The 16,982-nt window shown below is 42.3% G+C and overlaps 1 protein-coding gene across 1 annotated transcript in view; it reads left to right on the top strand.

The window, feature by feature from the left end:
* Positions 1 to 16,450, top strand: part of LOC126194090 (glutathione peroxidase-like) — a 120,461-nt gene extending 104,011 nt beyond the window's left edge. The window contains exons 3-5 of the mRNA XM_049932738.1: positions 3,391 to 3,519; positions 5,518 to 5,661; positions 15,252 to 16,450. Of these exons, the coding sequence (XP_049788695.1) occupies positions 3,391 to 3,519; positions 5,518 to 5,661; positions 15,252 to 15,476 (498 nt within the window). The 3' untranslated portion in view covers positions 15,477 to 16,450. The remainder of the gene's footprint in view (positions 1 to 3,390; positions 3,520 to 5,517; positions 5,662 to 15,251) is intronic.
* The last annotated feature ends 532 nt before the right edge of the window (positions 16,451 to 16,982 follow it).

Below are 16,982 nucleotides of genomic sequence, written 5' to 3'. Positions count from 1 at the left end.
GTACGCTTCTGGGCCACTGAAAAACCACAAGTGCTTCATGAACGACAACATTATGCTCCGAGGATTACAGCGTGGGCAGCAATTTCCAGTCACAGACTTATTGGACCCTTTTTCTTTGAAGAAACTGTGAACAGCGAGCGTTATTTGAGCATGCTTCGCAATAGCTTCATTCCACAGCTTCTTGCTACTGCCTTGCCCTTCAACACGTAGTGGCTCACGCAAGATGGAGCAAGGCCACATACTGCAAACACTGTGTTGGAGTTTTTACACGAGCATTTCAACATGCGGATCATTTCACGTAGGTTTCCAGGTCGCTTCAATGACGGACAAAATTGGCCCCCCAATAGTCCAGACCTCAATCCATGTGACTTTTTTCTTTGGGGGTACCTAAAGGAAAAAATTTTCCTGAAATTTCCACGTGACTTAATGGAGCTCTTCAAGCTTGCAGTGAAATTACGGAAGACATGTGCCGTAGGGTGATCACTAACTTCAGTGTTCGTTTGAAGGAAGTTAGGAAACGAAATGGTGGACATATTGAGCATGTGCTGAGTTAGAACAGATCTCCATGGACGGCTCTTCATTGTAGTATATGGTCCTTTCAGATTGTATTGACAATAAAGTTTATATTCAAAAACAAAATGGTAACACATTTCGTGCGCCATCCTGTATTTACTTACATTGACGGAAAAAACCGCAAAACCAAATAATAATTCATGTAGAGTAATGAAATATATTTGTCCGGCTAATATATTTAAATGAGTAACATAGCAAGATCATGCGTTAATGTAAGTGCGAGATAAGCTATTGTAAATGTGAAATGCTGCTACATTAATAACCGATGCGACAGTCAGAATGTTGAATTCAAGCCTGCAAATGTGCATATATTGTGTTGTACAGATGCCGTATTCAGTTTATGGGATGGAGATCCATGCCTGCTGCACTTGGTCGGTAAGTGCAGGGACGGTTAACGCTGGTTGCTGGTGTTGTTGTCCGATGATGTCCCGTGCACAAATGGAGATAGATCTGGTGATTGACTGTGCCAAGGCTACATGTCGACACTCTGCGGAGCATGTTGGGTGGCATTGACGGAATACGGGTGAACGGTACCCTGTACCTGAATGCTGTTCATGAATGGCATCACAACAGGTCGAATTACCAGACTGACGTACAAATTTACAATCACGGTCGTGCGATAACCACGCCAGTGCTCCTGCTGTCATGCGAGATCGCGCCGCAGCCCATAATTCCAGGTGCAGGTCCAGCGTGTCTAGCACGGAGGCGGGTTGGTTGCAGGCCCTCAACTGGATCCCTTCTAACCAACAAACGGCCATCACTGCCACTAAGGCAGAACCAGCTTTCATCAGAAAACACAACAGACCACCTCCCTGCCCTCTCCTAACACCGCTGAAGTCGTAAATAGCGATGCATTGGGGTCAGTAGAATGCACGCAACTGGACTTCTGGCTCCGAGCTATGCTTGATGTAACCGATTTTCAACAGTTCGTTCTGTCATTGTCGTGCCATGTACTCATCAGATTGCTGCTGCAGACGCAGTACGATGCGCCACAGCCATACGCCGAACACGATGATCTCCTTTCGCGGTAGCACCACGTGGCCGTCCGGAGCCCGGTCTTCTGGCGACCTTACATTCTCCTCACTACTGCTCCCAGAAATCGTGTACAGTGCCTACATTCCTGCCAAGCCTTCTTGCAATATCGTAGGAGAAACATCCAGTTCCTCGTTCGAACTCAGTGAGATGTTGATAACAGCTCCTTCATCGCCTGAAAAGCATTCTTGACAAACGTCAACTAACCACGTTCGATCTCAAAGGTAACTAACGCTCAACACTGTTAAAGGGTGTATTTAAAGCAAAGCTGATTTGCATCCTCATAGTGACGCCACTAGCCCCCTCTTATGCGATTGGCGTGAAATTTGAATAGACATCGTCTGTCAGATGTAGAAACACGCCTACCAATTTTCGTTTATGTCGCACAAATTCTTCTTGGTGTTGCGCTTTTTCAATGTATTTATCGAGTTCCTTGGGACCATGAGCGCCTTTCTGTATCACTCTCAAGCAAATGTTACCCAAGTGCACATCGTTTTTCTGCCTAATGTCCGCCGAATTAATGTTGCAGTTTCTTCTGAATGAGTCAGTGTTGTCAACAACTGATCCCATAATGGGATATTTGCACAGGGCTACCAAACTTGGAATTCCAGGACATCTGAACAACGGCCTCTACAAATTTCGCGAACTGGCGCAATAGGTCTGTTAGATTGCCCTTTCGTAGGCTTAGTGAGCGCACGGTGTCGCACAGAATGCAACACCATACGAGATAATAGAGTGAAACTAAGCAGTGCAAACACGCAACCCCGTTTCAGTGTCAGAGATCGTGCGAGGGCGTGAACGAGGACAAGTCACCAAGCTTTCCAGTTACCAGGATATGGAGGGCAAATGTAAAGCTTTCGACAACTTTAAAATGACATAATAGCTGAAATCGGACAAATTGGAAAATCAACAATAATTGCATCGCTGGAGGAAATGACTGTCACTTCAGAAATATTGCTCGGAGGAAAAATGCTTAAAAGACAAACCAACCTTGCGAAGAAGGAAAAAGGAGCACTGAGTCTAGTCACGTGACAGGAGCAACGGAAAACTCCAGATCGTGCTCCCGATGTTCTTGTGCGAAACAAGGACTGTTACATATTAGCGTCCCACAGACAGATAGGTTATGTTATGCGGAATGGAATGTGGATCCTTTCAAAAGGTTAGCTACTGTTGCGCTGTCCACTCAGCGGGAGCCCATTCGAGATGTTCTGGTGAAGACGAGCTAAGAGGGTTGACGAAAATAGCTAAAAACACACAGTGACTAAGAAACGTAATGAGTACAGGAATCTTGGGAGCGATGTCACATGTCGACTAACCGACTCCCACTTACAAACATGAGAAACCAGTCTACAAGCAGGGAAGACTGGAAATATAAAGAAATCGATGGATAACTTAGTTCATACTTTGAACGAAAAATTCTAAGAACATGCAGATTTTTGCTCTACGGGCATTAGGCCGCGGTCCAAAGGACATTTCTTTGCCTAACGTTCCGTCTTCCAGTGCTGGAGTCATCATCTAGAGGCTACATTAGACTCAGAAAAGAGTTAAAATCTCAAATAAGCTCAGCAAACCTAACTCTTAATATTTGTTTTAAATAATTAACAAAGAAAAGTTCAAATATTCACCTGATAGTTGTAACCCTTAACAGAGAGGTTGATATTGTCACAGACAGAACTGTTGTTTTGTTCGAGCCTTACTTTAACTACCTCATTAACATTTATTTTTCATAATCAGACTAATATTCACATGTTTTCGAAAAACGTTGTTGTCTTTATTCTTGAACAGGTGGTGCTAGTCGTCAACGTGGCGACTTACTGAGGTTTCACTCCCCATTACTATGGACTGAATGCACTACAATCCAGTATGGGGGATGATCTCGCTGTCCTCGGTTTTCCTTGTAATCAGTTTGGTCTGGTGAGTGACAACTGAGCCGAGCTCGGCTTTCATACTTATTTTGTGATTACTAATTATTAAAGTTAAAATGGGACAAAAATTAAAGAAATTTCCTTTATTTCTTTGAGTACAAATTAGAACACATATTACTAATTTCAGCTATTACAAATATGATTGCCCACTACCTTTAGCTTATTAAACTACTTCATTTTTGAAGCATCGCTTACTAACTCTCGCTAGTACAGGGTCCTATAAAAATATTCATCTGGTCGGACAAGACCTTATCTTCTGTACGAGTGAAGACAGAAACTTGGGGTGAATTGTTACTTATGCATGGGACCTTGCAGGCTAACGGTGGACTGAGATATCCGTACGCTCCATCGATCATTCAGGCAGTTCATTTTTAAGAAATTATCTCACATGCAGGTGCCAGTGCGATGGTGCTCCGTCCTGATGAAAAATGAAATTTTTTTACGTAGTCGCAAATGTGAAACGTTCCAGGCGGATCATTACTGTAACCTTTTTTTTCCACGGAGAAGAACAGGCCGTAAATCTTTTCTCTGGAAACGGCACAAAATACGTGAACTTTATAGTGTCTCTCTCTTACTCGACTAAAGTATGTGACTGTCGTGTATCTGATATTCTTAGGTTGCGGCAGTTTATCTTTTCACTTAAACGGAACGTAGCCCATCACTTCATGTTGTTATTTACCAGCATCACAAAGAGCTTGTACTAAGGGCATCGCGTATGGTTTGAAATACAAACGTCTTCGATAAACATGCCAGACAAGCACATAAGGAATGTCTTAACTCTCAGCTGGAACGAAGAGTGGATTTCTGTGAACTAACGGGAAACGCTGTTAAACGTGCTCTACATCTTGAACGAGAACACGGGGGAGACGTGGATTTCCCTTTATACAGGTTCACTTTGCTAAATGAAGACAAACGGCAACAAACGATTACTCAGAGGATAAGGAGCAAAAAAGGTCAAATGACCTATGGTCGGAACTGCGCGTTTCAAGAGAAGTACAACCGCTTGAAGATAGAGATAACAGGTTTTGGAGTATGACCCCGCTATCAGCTCCAGGAAGATGGTCTTCCAGCATAGGCTAAGTGATAGGATCGTGAGGAATATTCTCCACGATAACTGTCATTACCTGCAATCCTTACAATGTGTGCAGACCTCTATGTTACCAATGGATTTGCCTCCGCGGCGACGGTTTTGTCACTGGTTTGTGGCTCAGGCCATCACGGTGGCTGGGATTTCTGTCGTCCATCCTATTCACAGATAAGGCCACCTTTATGAGGGGCAGTATTTTCAACGTTCTCGATATTCGCCTGTGGGGTACGGAGAATCCCCATGGTACGGTTCCAGCAAATCTTCAGCACAATTTTAGACAATGTGTGGACGAGGATTGTCGGCGACCGCTTCTTCAATGTGGAGCTAAAAAACTAGTACAGACACAACATTACCACTTGCCTAGTGTCTTCTCGTGTGTGCTTTATCACTGACGTCCACACTGTCAAAGATCTTCTACTTCCATCTTCAAGACGGCGTACCTCCAATGGAATGCATTTCCTGCCAGATGTGCATATAACCTTTTCAGGGATCGTTACCTACCCTGTCTTGAAACTTACGGTACCGTCGTCGAATGATATGAGCTGTACGATGTGCAGCGGTGCGCTCTCGATGAAAATCACACCTCACAGATGTTACTGAATTGCGTCTGTTGAAACTAATCATGCAAAACGCTTCCTGTTGTGTTATCGCCCTTTTGAATCGAATCTCATTTGATAGCAAACTACCGACAGAGCTAGCTGCACCAGTGAGACCATTACCGAGTACAACATGGCCCAGCAACTTACAACCGGTACCAAAGTAGACTTTTAGTTTCGATACATAAGTTGAAATTCACCCCAAGTTTGAAGCTTTATTCACGTGGAAGAGAAATCGGCTGAATCATTTTGCAAAATTCTCATTGCCAGAGGTAGGTACTAAGTTTGAGTGTGTTTTCCACAGCAAGAGCCGGGCGCCAATGCCACGGAGATCCTGAACGGCATCGCCTACGTGCGGCCGGGAAGCGGTTTCCAGCCCAACTTCCAGATGTTCGCCAAGACGGACGTCAACGGAGACAAAGAGCACCCGCTCTTCACATTCCTCAAGGTGCGCGCCATGTGGAAAACGGCATGTTCTTGTTCACCAGAGCTGCAGGCAAAGGCTCTGTGTGTGTGTGTGTGTGTGTGTGTGTGTGTGTGTGTGTGTGTGTGTGAGTGAGTGAGTGAGTGAGTGAGAGGGGAAGAGCGAATCTACTGTCAACAAATTCAGCGCTACGTGCTATACGAGGTGTGGCTAGAAAAAAACCAGACTAGTACTGGTGAAACAATAAAACGAATGCAATAAGGCTGAAAGTCGCGTGGCCTGTCACCTGACTCTCGCTCCGCCTACTGCTCGAGTTTCATCTGCCTCCTGCACTCAGTCTGCCCGTGGCGTCTGTTTTAAGTAATTGACGTTTTGTCTGTGCGTCGAAAAATGTTGAGTGTACAGAAAGAACAGCGTGTTAACATCAAATTTTGTTTCAAACTAGGAAAATCTGCAAGTGAAACGTTTGTAATGTTACAACAAGTGTACGGCGATGATTGTTTATCGCGAACACAAGTGTTTGAGTGGTTTAAACGATTTAAAGATGGCCGCGAAGACACCAGTGATGACACTCGCACTGGCAGACCATTGTCAGCAAAAACTGATGCAAACATTGAAAAAATCGGTAAACTTGTTCGACAAGATCGCCGTTTAGCAATCAGAGCAGTGTCTGAGTTAACAGGAGTTGACAAGGAAAGTGTTAGGCAGATTCTTCATGAAAGTTTCAACATGAACAAAGTGTGTTCAAAAATGGTTCCAAAGTGTCTCACAATTGAACAGAAGGAACGCCGAAGAATGATTTGTTCTGACATCCTGGAAAACATTGAAAGTGATCCCACCTTCTTACAAAATGTTATTACTTGCGATGAATCGTGGCTTTTTACTTACGATCCCGAAACTAAACGCCAATCGATGCATTGGAAAACTCCTGGTTCTCCACGACAAAAAAAAGCACGAATGTCAAAATCGAAATTCAAGGCAATGATGATTGTTTTTTTTTTACATCAAAGGGATTGTGCACATTGATTGGGTACCAGAGGGACAAACAGTGAATCAGCATTACTACATTAGCATCCTGGCTACCCTACGTGAGCGAGTACGGAGAAAACGGAACGATTTGTGGAGAAAAAAGTCATGGATCCTTCACCAAGACAATGCCCCAGCTCACAGTGCGTTGTCAGTGAAGACTTTTTTGGCAAAACACAACATTCCCATCTTAGATCATCCACCCTACTCACCTGATTTGGCCCTCTGTGACTTTTTTCTTTTCCCTAAAGTCAAGTCAGCTTTGAAAGGAACTAGATTTGAGACTGTTGAAGCAGTAAAAGAAAAAGCGACGGAAGTAATGTATGGACTTACCGAAAATGATCTGCAGCATTGCTATGAACAGTGGAAAATTCGTATGGAACGGTGTAGAGACCGAGGAGGAGAGTACATTGAAGGAGATAACATAAAAATTGTAAATAATTGTAAATAAATGTTTTTTCCAGCATCAGTCCGGTTTTTTTCTAGCCGCACCTCGTATACATCTACTTACATACTCCTGCAGCCAATGTACAGTGCCTGGCGGATCGTATTTTGTACAGGTAGCAATTACTTCTGTAAAATATCTGGGAGTATGCGTACGGAACGACTTGAAGTGGAATGATCATATAAAATTAATTGTTGGTAAGGCGGGTGCCAGGTTGAGATTCATTGGGAGAGTCCTTAGAAAATGTAGTCCATCAACAAAGGAGGTGGCTTACAAAACACTCGTTCGATCTATACTTGAGTATTGCTAATCAGTGTGGGATCCGTACCAGGTCGGGTTGACAGAGGAGGTAGAGAAGATCCAAAGAAGAGCGGCGCGTAAGCGTGATAGCGTTGCAGAGATGTTTAGCAAACTCAAGTGGCAAACTCCCCAGGAGATCACGAATGTAAAATTAGAGAGATTCGAGCGCACACGGAGGCTTTCCGGCAGTCGTTCTTCCCGCGAACCATACGCGACTGGAACAGAAAAGGGAGGTGATGACAGTGGCACGTAAAGTGCCCTCCGCCACACACCGTTGGGTGGCTTGCGGAGTATAAATGTAGAATGTAGATGTAGATCGCTTCATTCGCGTTCCACTCGCAAATGGAGCGAGATACAAATGGTTCAAATAGCTCTGAGTACTATGGGACTCAACATCTGTGGTCATCAGTCCCCTAGAACTTTGAAGTACTTAAACCTAACTAACCTAAGGACATCACACACATCCATGCCCGAGGCAGGATTCGAACCTGCGACCGTAGCGGAGATACAAATCATTGTTTGTATACCTCTGTACGAGTCCTAATCTCTCTTAAGCTAGGTTCACACTGAGAAATTGGTTGCGTAGAATTGTGCCCGGCACATTTAGCAGGCAATGTGTCTGTATCCGTTCGCTCATAGAAAACAGCACAAATCCCTCATAAACTTTCTACTGCGCTTGCGCATGCGCAGTCATTTCACAGGTAGACTCGTGGGTTGTATCTAGGGTGCTACTTCCAGTAGCAGTTTATGAAGATGGAGTGGACGAAAAATAATACCGTTAAACTAATAGAAGAATTTCGCGAAAGGCGATAGTTATGAATCCTACATTCCTCGAATTCAAAAACCGCATCGCCAAACGAGTTGCAGTCCACCAGCTAGCATTTTTTTCGACGTTTCCGATAAAGAATTAGGCACTAAAATTCAAAATCTGAGGTCACAATTCCTCCGTGAATTTAACAAATGTTGATCCTGTAAGACACCACGATCGAACAGGGAAGTGGTACGCCTATGATTCGCTCCTCTTCCTGAAGGATGTAAACAAACCAACAGTTTTGGTATTAATTCACTGATTCTGGATATGGAAATGCTATGTGTGTAATAACGTATATCAGAAAGACAGATTAGAGGCCGTAGGAGGGGTAGTGTTCATTGTAGTTGACAAAAATATAGTCTCGGTTGAGGTCGAAGTGAAGTGCGGCAGTGGAGTTATCTACTCTCATACAAAAGGTGTAGTTGAAAACAAGTTAATTGTTGGATGTTTTTACCGGCCAGCCGTTACGCTGTGACAGTTCTAGAGTCATTCAAAGAAAGTCTACTTTCAGTAGCGCGTAAATACCAGATCATGCATTGTTTGTTGGAGGCGACTTTAACCTACCAAGTATAGACTGGGATGTCTGCGGATTCATTGCAGGTGCTACAGACACAGTCGTGTGGAATACTTTTGAACACATTTTCAGAAAACTGTCTTGAACAGCTAGCCTGGCAGCCCATATGCAGTGGAAATATCTTACACCCCGTAGCTACAAATAGCCCGTACCTTATCGACAACGCCAGTATTAAAAAGTGGATAAGTGATCTTGATGTCATTATATCAACTATGGTTACGAAAGCTGATAAGTCAGCGAAGAAGGCTTAGAGAGTGTTACTGTTAGAAAGAGCAGATAAGCAGTTGTTTGCATGGCACCTAGACAGTGAACTGACATCAGTTCAAGTAAGATGGACGTGGAGGAATTATGGGCAAAGTTTAAGGAAATTGTAAATCGTGGTCTGGAGGATTATGTACCTAGTAAGTGGATTAAGGACGATAAAGACCCACCATGCTTTAATAACGCGATTCGGAAACTGCTGAGAAAGCAGAGGCTGTTGCACTCTCTTCAAAGCCGGCCGCGGTGGTCTCGCGGTTCTAGGCGCGCAGTCCGGAATCGTGCGACTGCTACGGTCGCAGGTTCAAATCCTGCCTCGGGCATGGATGTGTGTGATGTCCTTAGGTTAGTTAGGTTTAAGTAGTTCTAAGTTCTAGGGGACCAATGACCACAGCAGTTGAGTCCCATAGTGCTCAGAGCCATTTGAACCAACTCTCTTCAAAGGAGAACACGCAAATGACGACAAACAGACGTTAATGGAGATTCCTGCATCTATGAAAAGGTCTATGCGCGAAGCATACAACTACTACCAACGTCATAACTTAGGAAAAGATCTGCCCGAGAAAATTCTGGCCCTATGTAAAATCGCTAAGTGGATTTAAGGCTTTCATCCAGTCACTTGTCGACCAGTCTGGTGTGGCTGTTGAAGAAGTCAAAGCGAAAGACGAAGTTTTAAATTTCACCTTGAAGAAGAAGTCCGCGCAGGAGAATAGTACAAACATACCGTCGTTTGTCCATCGAACAGACTCCCAAATGCACGACATAGTAATAAGCGTCCCTTGTGTACAGAAACAACTGAAGGAGTTGAAAACAAATAAGTCATCAGGTCCGGATGGAATCCTAATTCAGTTTTTCAATAAGTAGTCTATGGCCTTTGGCTCCTTGCTTAGCTTGCATTTATCACGAATCTCTCGCCGAGCGCAAAGTCCTAAGCGACTGGAAAAAAGCGCAGGCGACTCCTATGCATAAGAAGGACAAAAGATCGGACCCGCAAAATTACAGAACCGTATCGGTTTGCTGCAGAATCCTTGGACTGGACATATTCTCAGTTCGAATATAATCAATTTTCTTGAGGCCGAGAAGACTATGTCCACGAATCAGTATCGTTTTAGAAAGCATCTTTCGTGCGAAACTCAGCTTGGCCTTTTCTCACATGATGTATTTGCGAACTGCGGATGATGGGCAACAGGCAGTTTCCATAATTCTCGGTTTCCGGAAAGTGTATGACACGGCGTCCCATAGCAGTCTGTTAAAGAAGGTACGAACATATGGAATACGTACACAGATATGTGAGTGGCTCGAGGATTTCGTATGTTACAGAACCCAATATGTTGTCCTCGACGGCGAACGTCATCAGAGTCAAGGCTATCGTCACGAGTGCCCCGGAGAAGTGTGATAGGCTCCTGTTATTCTCTATATACATAAATGACTGGACGGACAGGGTGGGCAGCAATGTGTGGTTGTTTGCTGATGATGATGATGTGGTGTACGGTAGGGTGACTGTAGGAGGATACAAAATGACTTGGACAAAATTTATAGTTGATGTTACGAATGGCTCTAAATGTAGAAGAATGTTAAGTTGGTGCGCATGAGTGGGGAAAAACAAACCTGTAATGTTTGAATACAGCGTTAGTACTGTCTTGCTCGAGACGTCGTTTAAATATCTGGCCCTATCGTTGCAAAGCGATATGAAATGGGCCGAACATATGAGGACTGCAGCAGGAAAGGTGAATGGTCGACTTCGAATTATTGTGAGATTTCTAGAAAAGTGTGGTTCATCTGTTAAGGAGACTCCATTTAGGACGCTAGTGCGACCTATTGTTGAATATTGCTCGAGTGTTTGGGATCCGTACCAGGTCGCCTTAAAAGAAGACAATGAAGCAGTTCAAAGGCGGGCTGATAGATTTGTACCTGGTAGGTTCGAACAACACGCAAATGTTGCGGAGATGCTTCGGGAAATCAAATGGGAATCCCTAGAGGGAAGCCGACATTCTTTTCGAAGAAAGTTATTGAGAAAATTTAGAGAACCAGCATTTGAAGCGATTGCCCAATGATTCTACAATCGCCAACATACACTGCGCATAAGGACCACGAAGATAAGATGCGAGAAATTAGGGCTAATACTGAAGCATATAGATAGTCGTTTTCCCTTGCTCTTGTTACGAGGGGATCAGGAAAGGAAATGACTAGTAGTGGTACAGGTTACCATCGGCCACGCACCGTACGTACATCTGTGTAGATGTAGATGTAGAAGAAGCTGTATGATTTTCCCGTAGCTAAAAATCGAAATGTAACGGCAAGTTGTTCAGCAGGGGTTACAGCTTCTCGAAAATTTGTATCATGTAATGTTTAATATTTAGATGTCATATCTGGTAATACTTCAAAAGTCCGTCATAGGTACATGAAAAAAATTTTTGAAACCCTGTAGTCTTGAACTTTTAGGTCACTCATCACTGAACTGTAAGATCTATGAGTACACAGTTTACTGAGAAAGTTGCGCACCCACCACCTACATTCCTCTCTCCGATTATACCTCCTTGTTGCAATTATATTCGCAGCGCTAGCGTAAAGAAATAGAAGTTTTGCACCGGACGCCATGTTCCGTGAAACTGACTGGCTACATGTCGCCAGTCAGAACGCTCACGTTGGCTGCTTCTGCCGGGCTCTGGTCCCTGAACTAAGTCGCGATATACAAGTACATGAGCCGAGATACTTTTCTTCGCGACTTCTGGCGGACACAAATCTCCGATACAAACCACTCCGTGTGAACGTAGCCTTATGTTGTACTTACGGTATGCACTCAAGATGACCGTCGAACGCAGAAGACCACCTCTGCAGTCAGTTGCAAATCTTGGTCCTAAGGTCGCGTCTTGCAGCCATAATCCCGTCGAAAAAAAACTTTCACGTGAATCACCAGAGTACAGATGATAGCTCCGCCAGTGCACTGCTCTTTACACCGTGTGTACGCGATACTGCCGCCATCTATAGCATATTACTATTCCATAACATTCTCACCTCACTGTGAGGCTACTTCCTTATGTCGCCCATGCTGAACTGTTTAAAAGGAAACTACAACTGTTATGTCAAAAAAAAGTCAAATAAAGTAATATCTGTGTCAGTACTTTCGTTGCAATTGCTTCATGTTCTGTTAGTTTCTTGTTTATGGTTTTGAGTGTTTTGCTGTCCTTATTGGGTTAGTGTTTTACTGTACTTATTGGGTTTAAAAGCACTGCATTTTGTGCCATTAAGTTCTCGTTCTAATACACCACCTTCTGGGTCACTGAAATTTTTGTGTTATTGTCAACCTCGGCAGTAATAATACAAAAAATTCAGTAGCACACAAGTAAATAATGTATTGGAATGAGAACTCAGCGGCACAAAATGCAGGACTTCTAAATTCAATAGGGACAGTAAAAAACTCAAATAAATCCAATAAGGACGTAAAACACTCAAATCCACAAACAAGAAACGAGGAGAACAAGAAGCAATAGCAACAAAAGCAGACAGGGGCAGTACATTGATGACTGTACATGAACAAACTTAAATTGAGAGAACGTTATAATTCTTCAACAAAACAATATTCAAGAGATAAATAAAGATCCAACAGACAAATTTCAAGCTGAGATCAAGGCACTCTTACAGAAAACTGACTTCTTATTTACTGAGGAGAAATACAGATGCGTATCCATGAACCCAAAAGCAACAGAACTGGGGTCATAGTTAAGGATTCACAAGGAGGACGGTCCTATTAGACTTACTGTTAACTCTAGATACAGCCCAGGCTATAAGTTGACACATAAACTAAATGAGATTCTGAGGAACAACTACACATTTGAAACAGACTGATCTGTCGAAGACAGTTTTACATTAGCGCATGAGCTACTAAACATTCCTGATTCCTGCTCCTGACAAATCCAGATATCACTAGATGTCATGAGTACACCGAAATTCCCATAGATGAAGCAGTGGAAGTTATCAAACACAGTCTCAAAAAGTGGCTGAAGTAGTTGAATTCATAGATTTGCTTGAATTGGTACGTAATTAAAACTATTTCATTTTCAACATTAAAAATATAAATAACTGAATGGCCTAGAAATGGGCAGTAGTATATCAGGGACCATAGCTGACATTCATTAACCAGCTTGAACAAAAATTGTTCACTAACAACAGCCCAAATGTACAACACATTAAGTTTTGCAAAAGATATGACACATTAATAATAACATAGGGGGGAGGCAAACAAAATGTTGAGGCAATAATTCAGGCATTCAACATCTTGCATAAGAACATTCTGTTCACTTGTGAATATGGAAGTCAGAAGTCAATAAACTTTTTGAACTTCTCAACATCACTAAAAAAAAAAAAGTAAACACATGCTTCCTATTTACAGAAAACCCAGGACTACAGATGTAAATTCCCTGCTTCTTCATGCAACCCCCCCCCCCCCCCCACACACACACACACACAAATTAGCAGCTTTAGATCCGTGTTGCACAGAGTACACAAAATGCCATTAAATACGGAAACACTCCAAAATGAAATTGATGCCATCAGACAGATAGCAGCCGCAAATGGCTTTCAACCTACACCCATAGAGAAAATATCTAAGAAAGTTACGAAAGGAATACACAGAAACATAAATAACAACAAACAGGCAGATGCCTGGATAGTATGCCTTCCCAACTTAGGTACCGTATCACAAGAAATTGCTAATGTATTGGGACGATACAACGTAAGAGTTGCTTTCTCCACAAACAATAAATTAGGTAATATAATGCCACACAATACAAAAATCAATAAAGATCAATTCTCCAACTCAGGTGAATACAAGATGTGCTCTATACAATATGTAGGTCAGACTGGACAAAGCTTACACACCCAGCAAATCTGCTATAGCTACACACATTCAAGACACCGGACATTTGTTTGGTAACATGGAGGACAATCTAGTAATACTTCACAAAATGAATAAAGCCCGCAAAGTCGACCTTTATGTAGAGCTGGAAATTTTCATTCACAACAGAAAACATGGACAGAACACACTAAAAGAAAAAGGTGAGACAGTGGCAATGAGCTTCTTTAAGAGCTTTCCAGGTACACTTTCATTATAATTCTTTCTACCTTCTTCTTCCAGAATCAGTTATAAATCAATGAAAAATCCCAAAACATTGTAGAGAAACAGGAAATAGTACACCAAGTCTCGAAGTTCTATAGATATGTATAAACTTTTAGATTTGGTGTATATATATAAAGTCCGCAAGTTTTATATATATATTGCAATGTAATACTTTTAATAAGATGTTATAAAGAAAGAAATAATTTTGTTATTGCAATATGTACCTCTGATCCACAATGTAAATTAACTACGAATGATCCATGAGGCAAAGTACCATATCTTTACATCGCTACAATCTTTGGTGTGTTTATATTAGTGGTTTGTGTATCTGTGTGAAAAATCAAGTCAATGATGTTCATTTACGACGAACTGCTGGGCTCTGTACACTGGAGCAGATTGTAAGTAATTCCATCACCATTTCAGATGTATAATCTTCGTGTCGTATGACGATAGCAAGTGCCTGTTACACTTTTTGTCGCAAAATGAAATAGAAACAAATAACTAGTGCACCCAGCCGATACACACGTAAGAATATATCGCTGTTTTCCACCTGAAGATAAGAGTATAAACCTACGAAACGCGTCATGGAAGAAAATAAAAAGTGGCTGACACAGATAAATTGTTTCATTGGAGCTTTCACAAGGCTACTTCTTTATATCACCTCTCAGTTTACATTAAAAATAGACAAATTTTCCCTCACAAATTTGAAGGTAATGAAACATAATTTAGGAAAACAGGAAAGTACTGTTTTGCAACCCTTTACTTAAACGAAATGGAGATGCAGCAAGGAGGTAAGCCCTCGTTCACCCATTTCAAGGGGAATTCAACAGACGTATGTCCCTTTGTCTATTCAGAGACTTTTAGTAGCTCATTTTAGTCCTGTATAAAAGTGCCTCTCGCGTTCTGCTTCATAAAACATCTCATGGAATAGAGTAAAATTGGTTCCATTCCGTACTAGGCACCTGGCACAGCAACCGGTTATGAATTTGTTGAAATGAGACAGCAACCGAGACTGTTTTATTTCAAGTCATGGAATAGAGTTTGTGCTAAATGTTTAACCAGTGGAACGTGCTGATTTTCGCAGAGTCGGTGCCCTTCCACCCGCACTGGGTTCTCCGACAAGCACAGCCTCGATTACAACCGATTCCTGTTGTCGGACGTCCGCTGGAACTTCGAGAAGTTCCTGGTGTCCAAGGATGGCCAGCCAGTGAAGCGGTACGACCCGAGCACGGAGCCGCTCTCCTTCCAGCAGGACATCGTCAGCCTCATCCAGTCCGCGCCCAGCGTCTTCTCCAGCAACCCACACTAACTGCTCCGCACAGTACATTCCCTCTCTCGCCTTCTGGACACGTTCTTCCAGCCTAAACATGCATCACATCACTGTTGACCGAGAAATTTTTGAAACTTAGTTTATTTTCTGTTGAGAATTGTCAAGTATTCCGAACTGTAAAGTTCCCTTTCCTCCTTCTTCCGTTGCCCTAAGTCCGGAAACTTGCTTTACTTTCGAAGAAGGAACAAATTCATCTCACACCGAAATTGTCTGAAATAGCTGTGTTGCTTAGTTCTAACAATTAATTAAATATGCCCCGATTGACGATAGCAGACTGATCAAAATTTACTGTTCCGTGTCCTCAGTATTTTGTACTCATGTGATTTGTTCAGTATTTTTTTAAACAGTCATTCAAGCGCAAGGAAACAAGCGGTAATGTTAATTACTACTTCTGTTACCATTTTATTGTGATATTTACACTCTTGTTCCTCTGTTTGAACATTGATAAGCTGTACACATAATCATCCTGTAAACACTTTTGTAATAATGGTTGAAACTTTATATCTTTTGCATAGGATAGTTTTCTATATATATTTTTTGTTTATTCTGTATAGAAATAATGTGAAATAGCAAACTAGCAATAATAATGTTGTCGGGAGACGCTGGGTGCTCACTGCACCCTCGTACTGCAGGCAATGTGTTCTGTTTAACGGCTGTATATAACTAGTCCTTCTATATGAAGGGTCAGCTGCAAACCACAAGTCGTGGAGGGCTGAACCAGATGTATGATATCGTGGCCCAGGCTACTTGTGCATTCAACCTGCGTCGCGTTATCTACGAAGGAATGGAGTGTGCAGCGTGTTAGGCGACACATTGTGGTCTCTTCACTGAAACGGCGGACAGGTTGCAGTGAACTACTCGGTGAATCCACCTATCGTAAAGTAGCTTATGGACATAATGTTTACTACAAATGTTGCTCTTGCAGACTAAATAAATTCTTACCTTTTACATTACATCCCACTAATCTCAGTAGTTAAATTTTTACCCGATTTTTTTGTGTACAGTTCTGCAGACAGTATTAATTATGATGACCAGCGATATATGTCTGGCGAAAGCTGCATCTTTAAAAACAGTGAACGTTCTCTTGCACTTGGTTTTCATAAATTGAGCACAGATGTGTGTTGCATGCTCTTATTTCCTTCACTTTTTTTCCTATATAAAAAATTGTAATTGGTAGCCATTCTTCTTCTTTCTCTACATCTTCTGTCGCAACATAGTTACAGATTCGTAATTATTGAATACTTAGTTTGATTAACAATCTTTAGACAATGATCGAAGCAGACGAAATGAATAAAAGTTTGTACTGCGGCTGGGACTCGAACCCAGGTCTTTTGTTTGCGAGGCATAAACGCTAACCATTTTTTTCCTCCCTCTTTTTGTTCGCTTATGTTCGTTCCATCTGCTCGGGGCGGACGTCGTAAGACATCCGTTTAAGTTCATTGTTGATCGATTAACTCAGTTTTTTTTATTACAGAGGGCAGCTAA

This window comes from Schistocerca nitens, chromosome 1 (genome assembly GCF_023898315.1).
Source record: "Schistocerca nitens isolate TAMUIC-IGC-003100 chromosome 1, iqSchNite1.1, whole genome shotgun sequence".
In the NCBI taxonomy this organism is placed as follows: Eukaryota; Metazoa; Arthropoda; class Insecta; order Orthoptera; family Acrididae; genus Schistocerca; species Schistocerca nitens.
The sequence above is the reverse complement of the archived record's forward strand: the minus strand, read 5'-3'. Positions and strand labels throughout refer to the sequence as shown.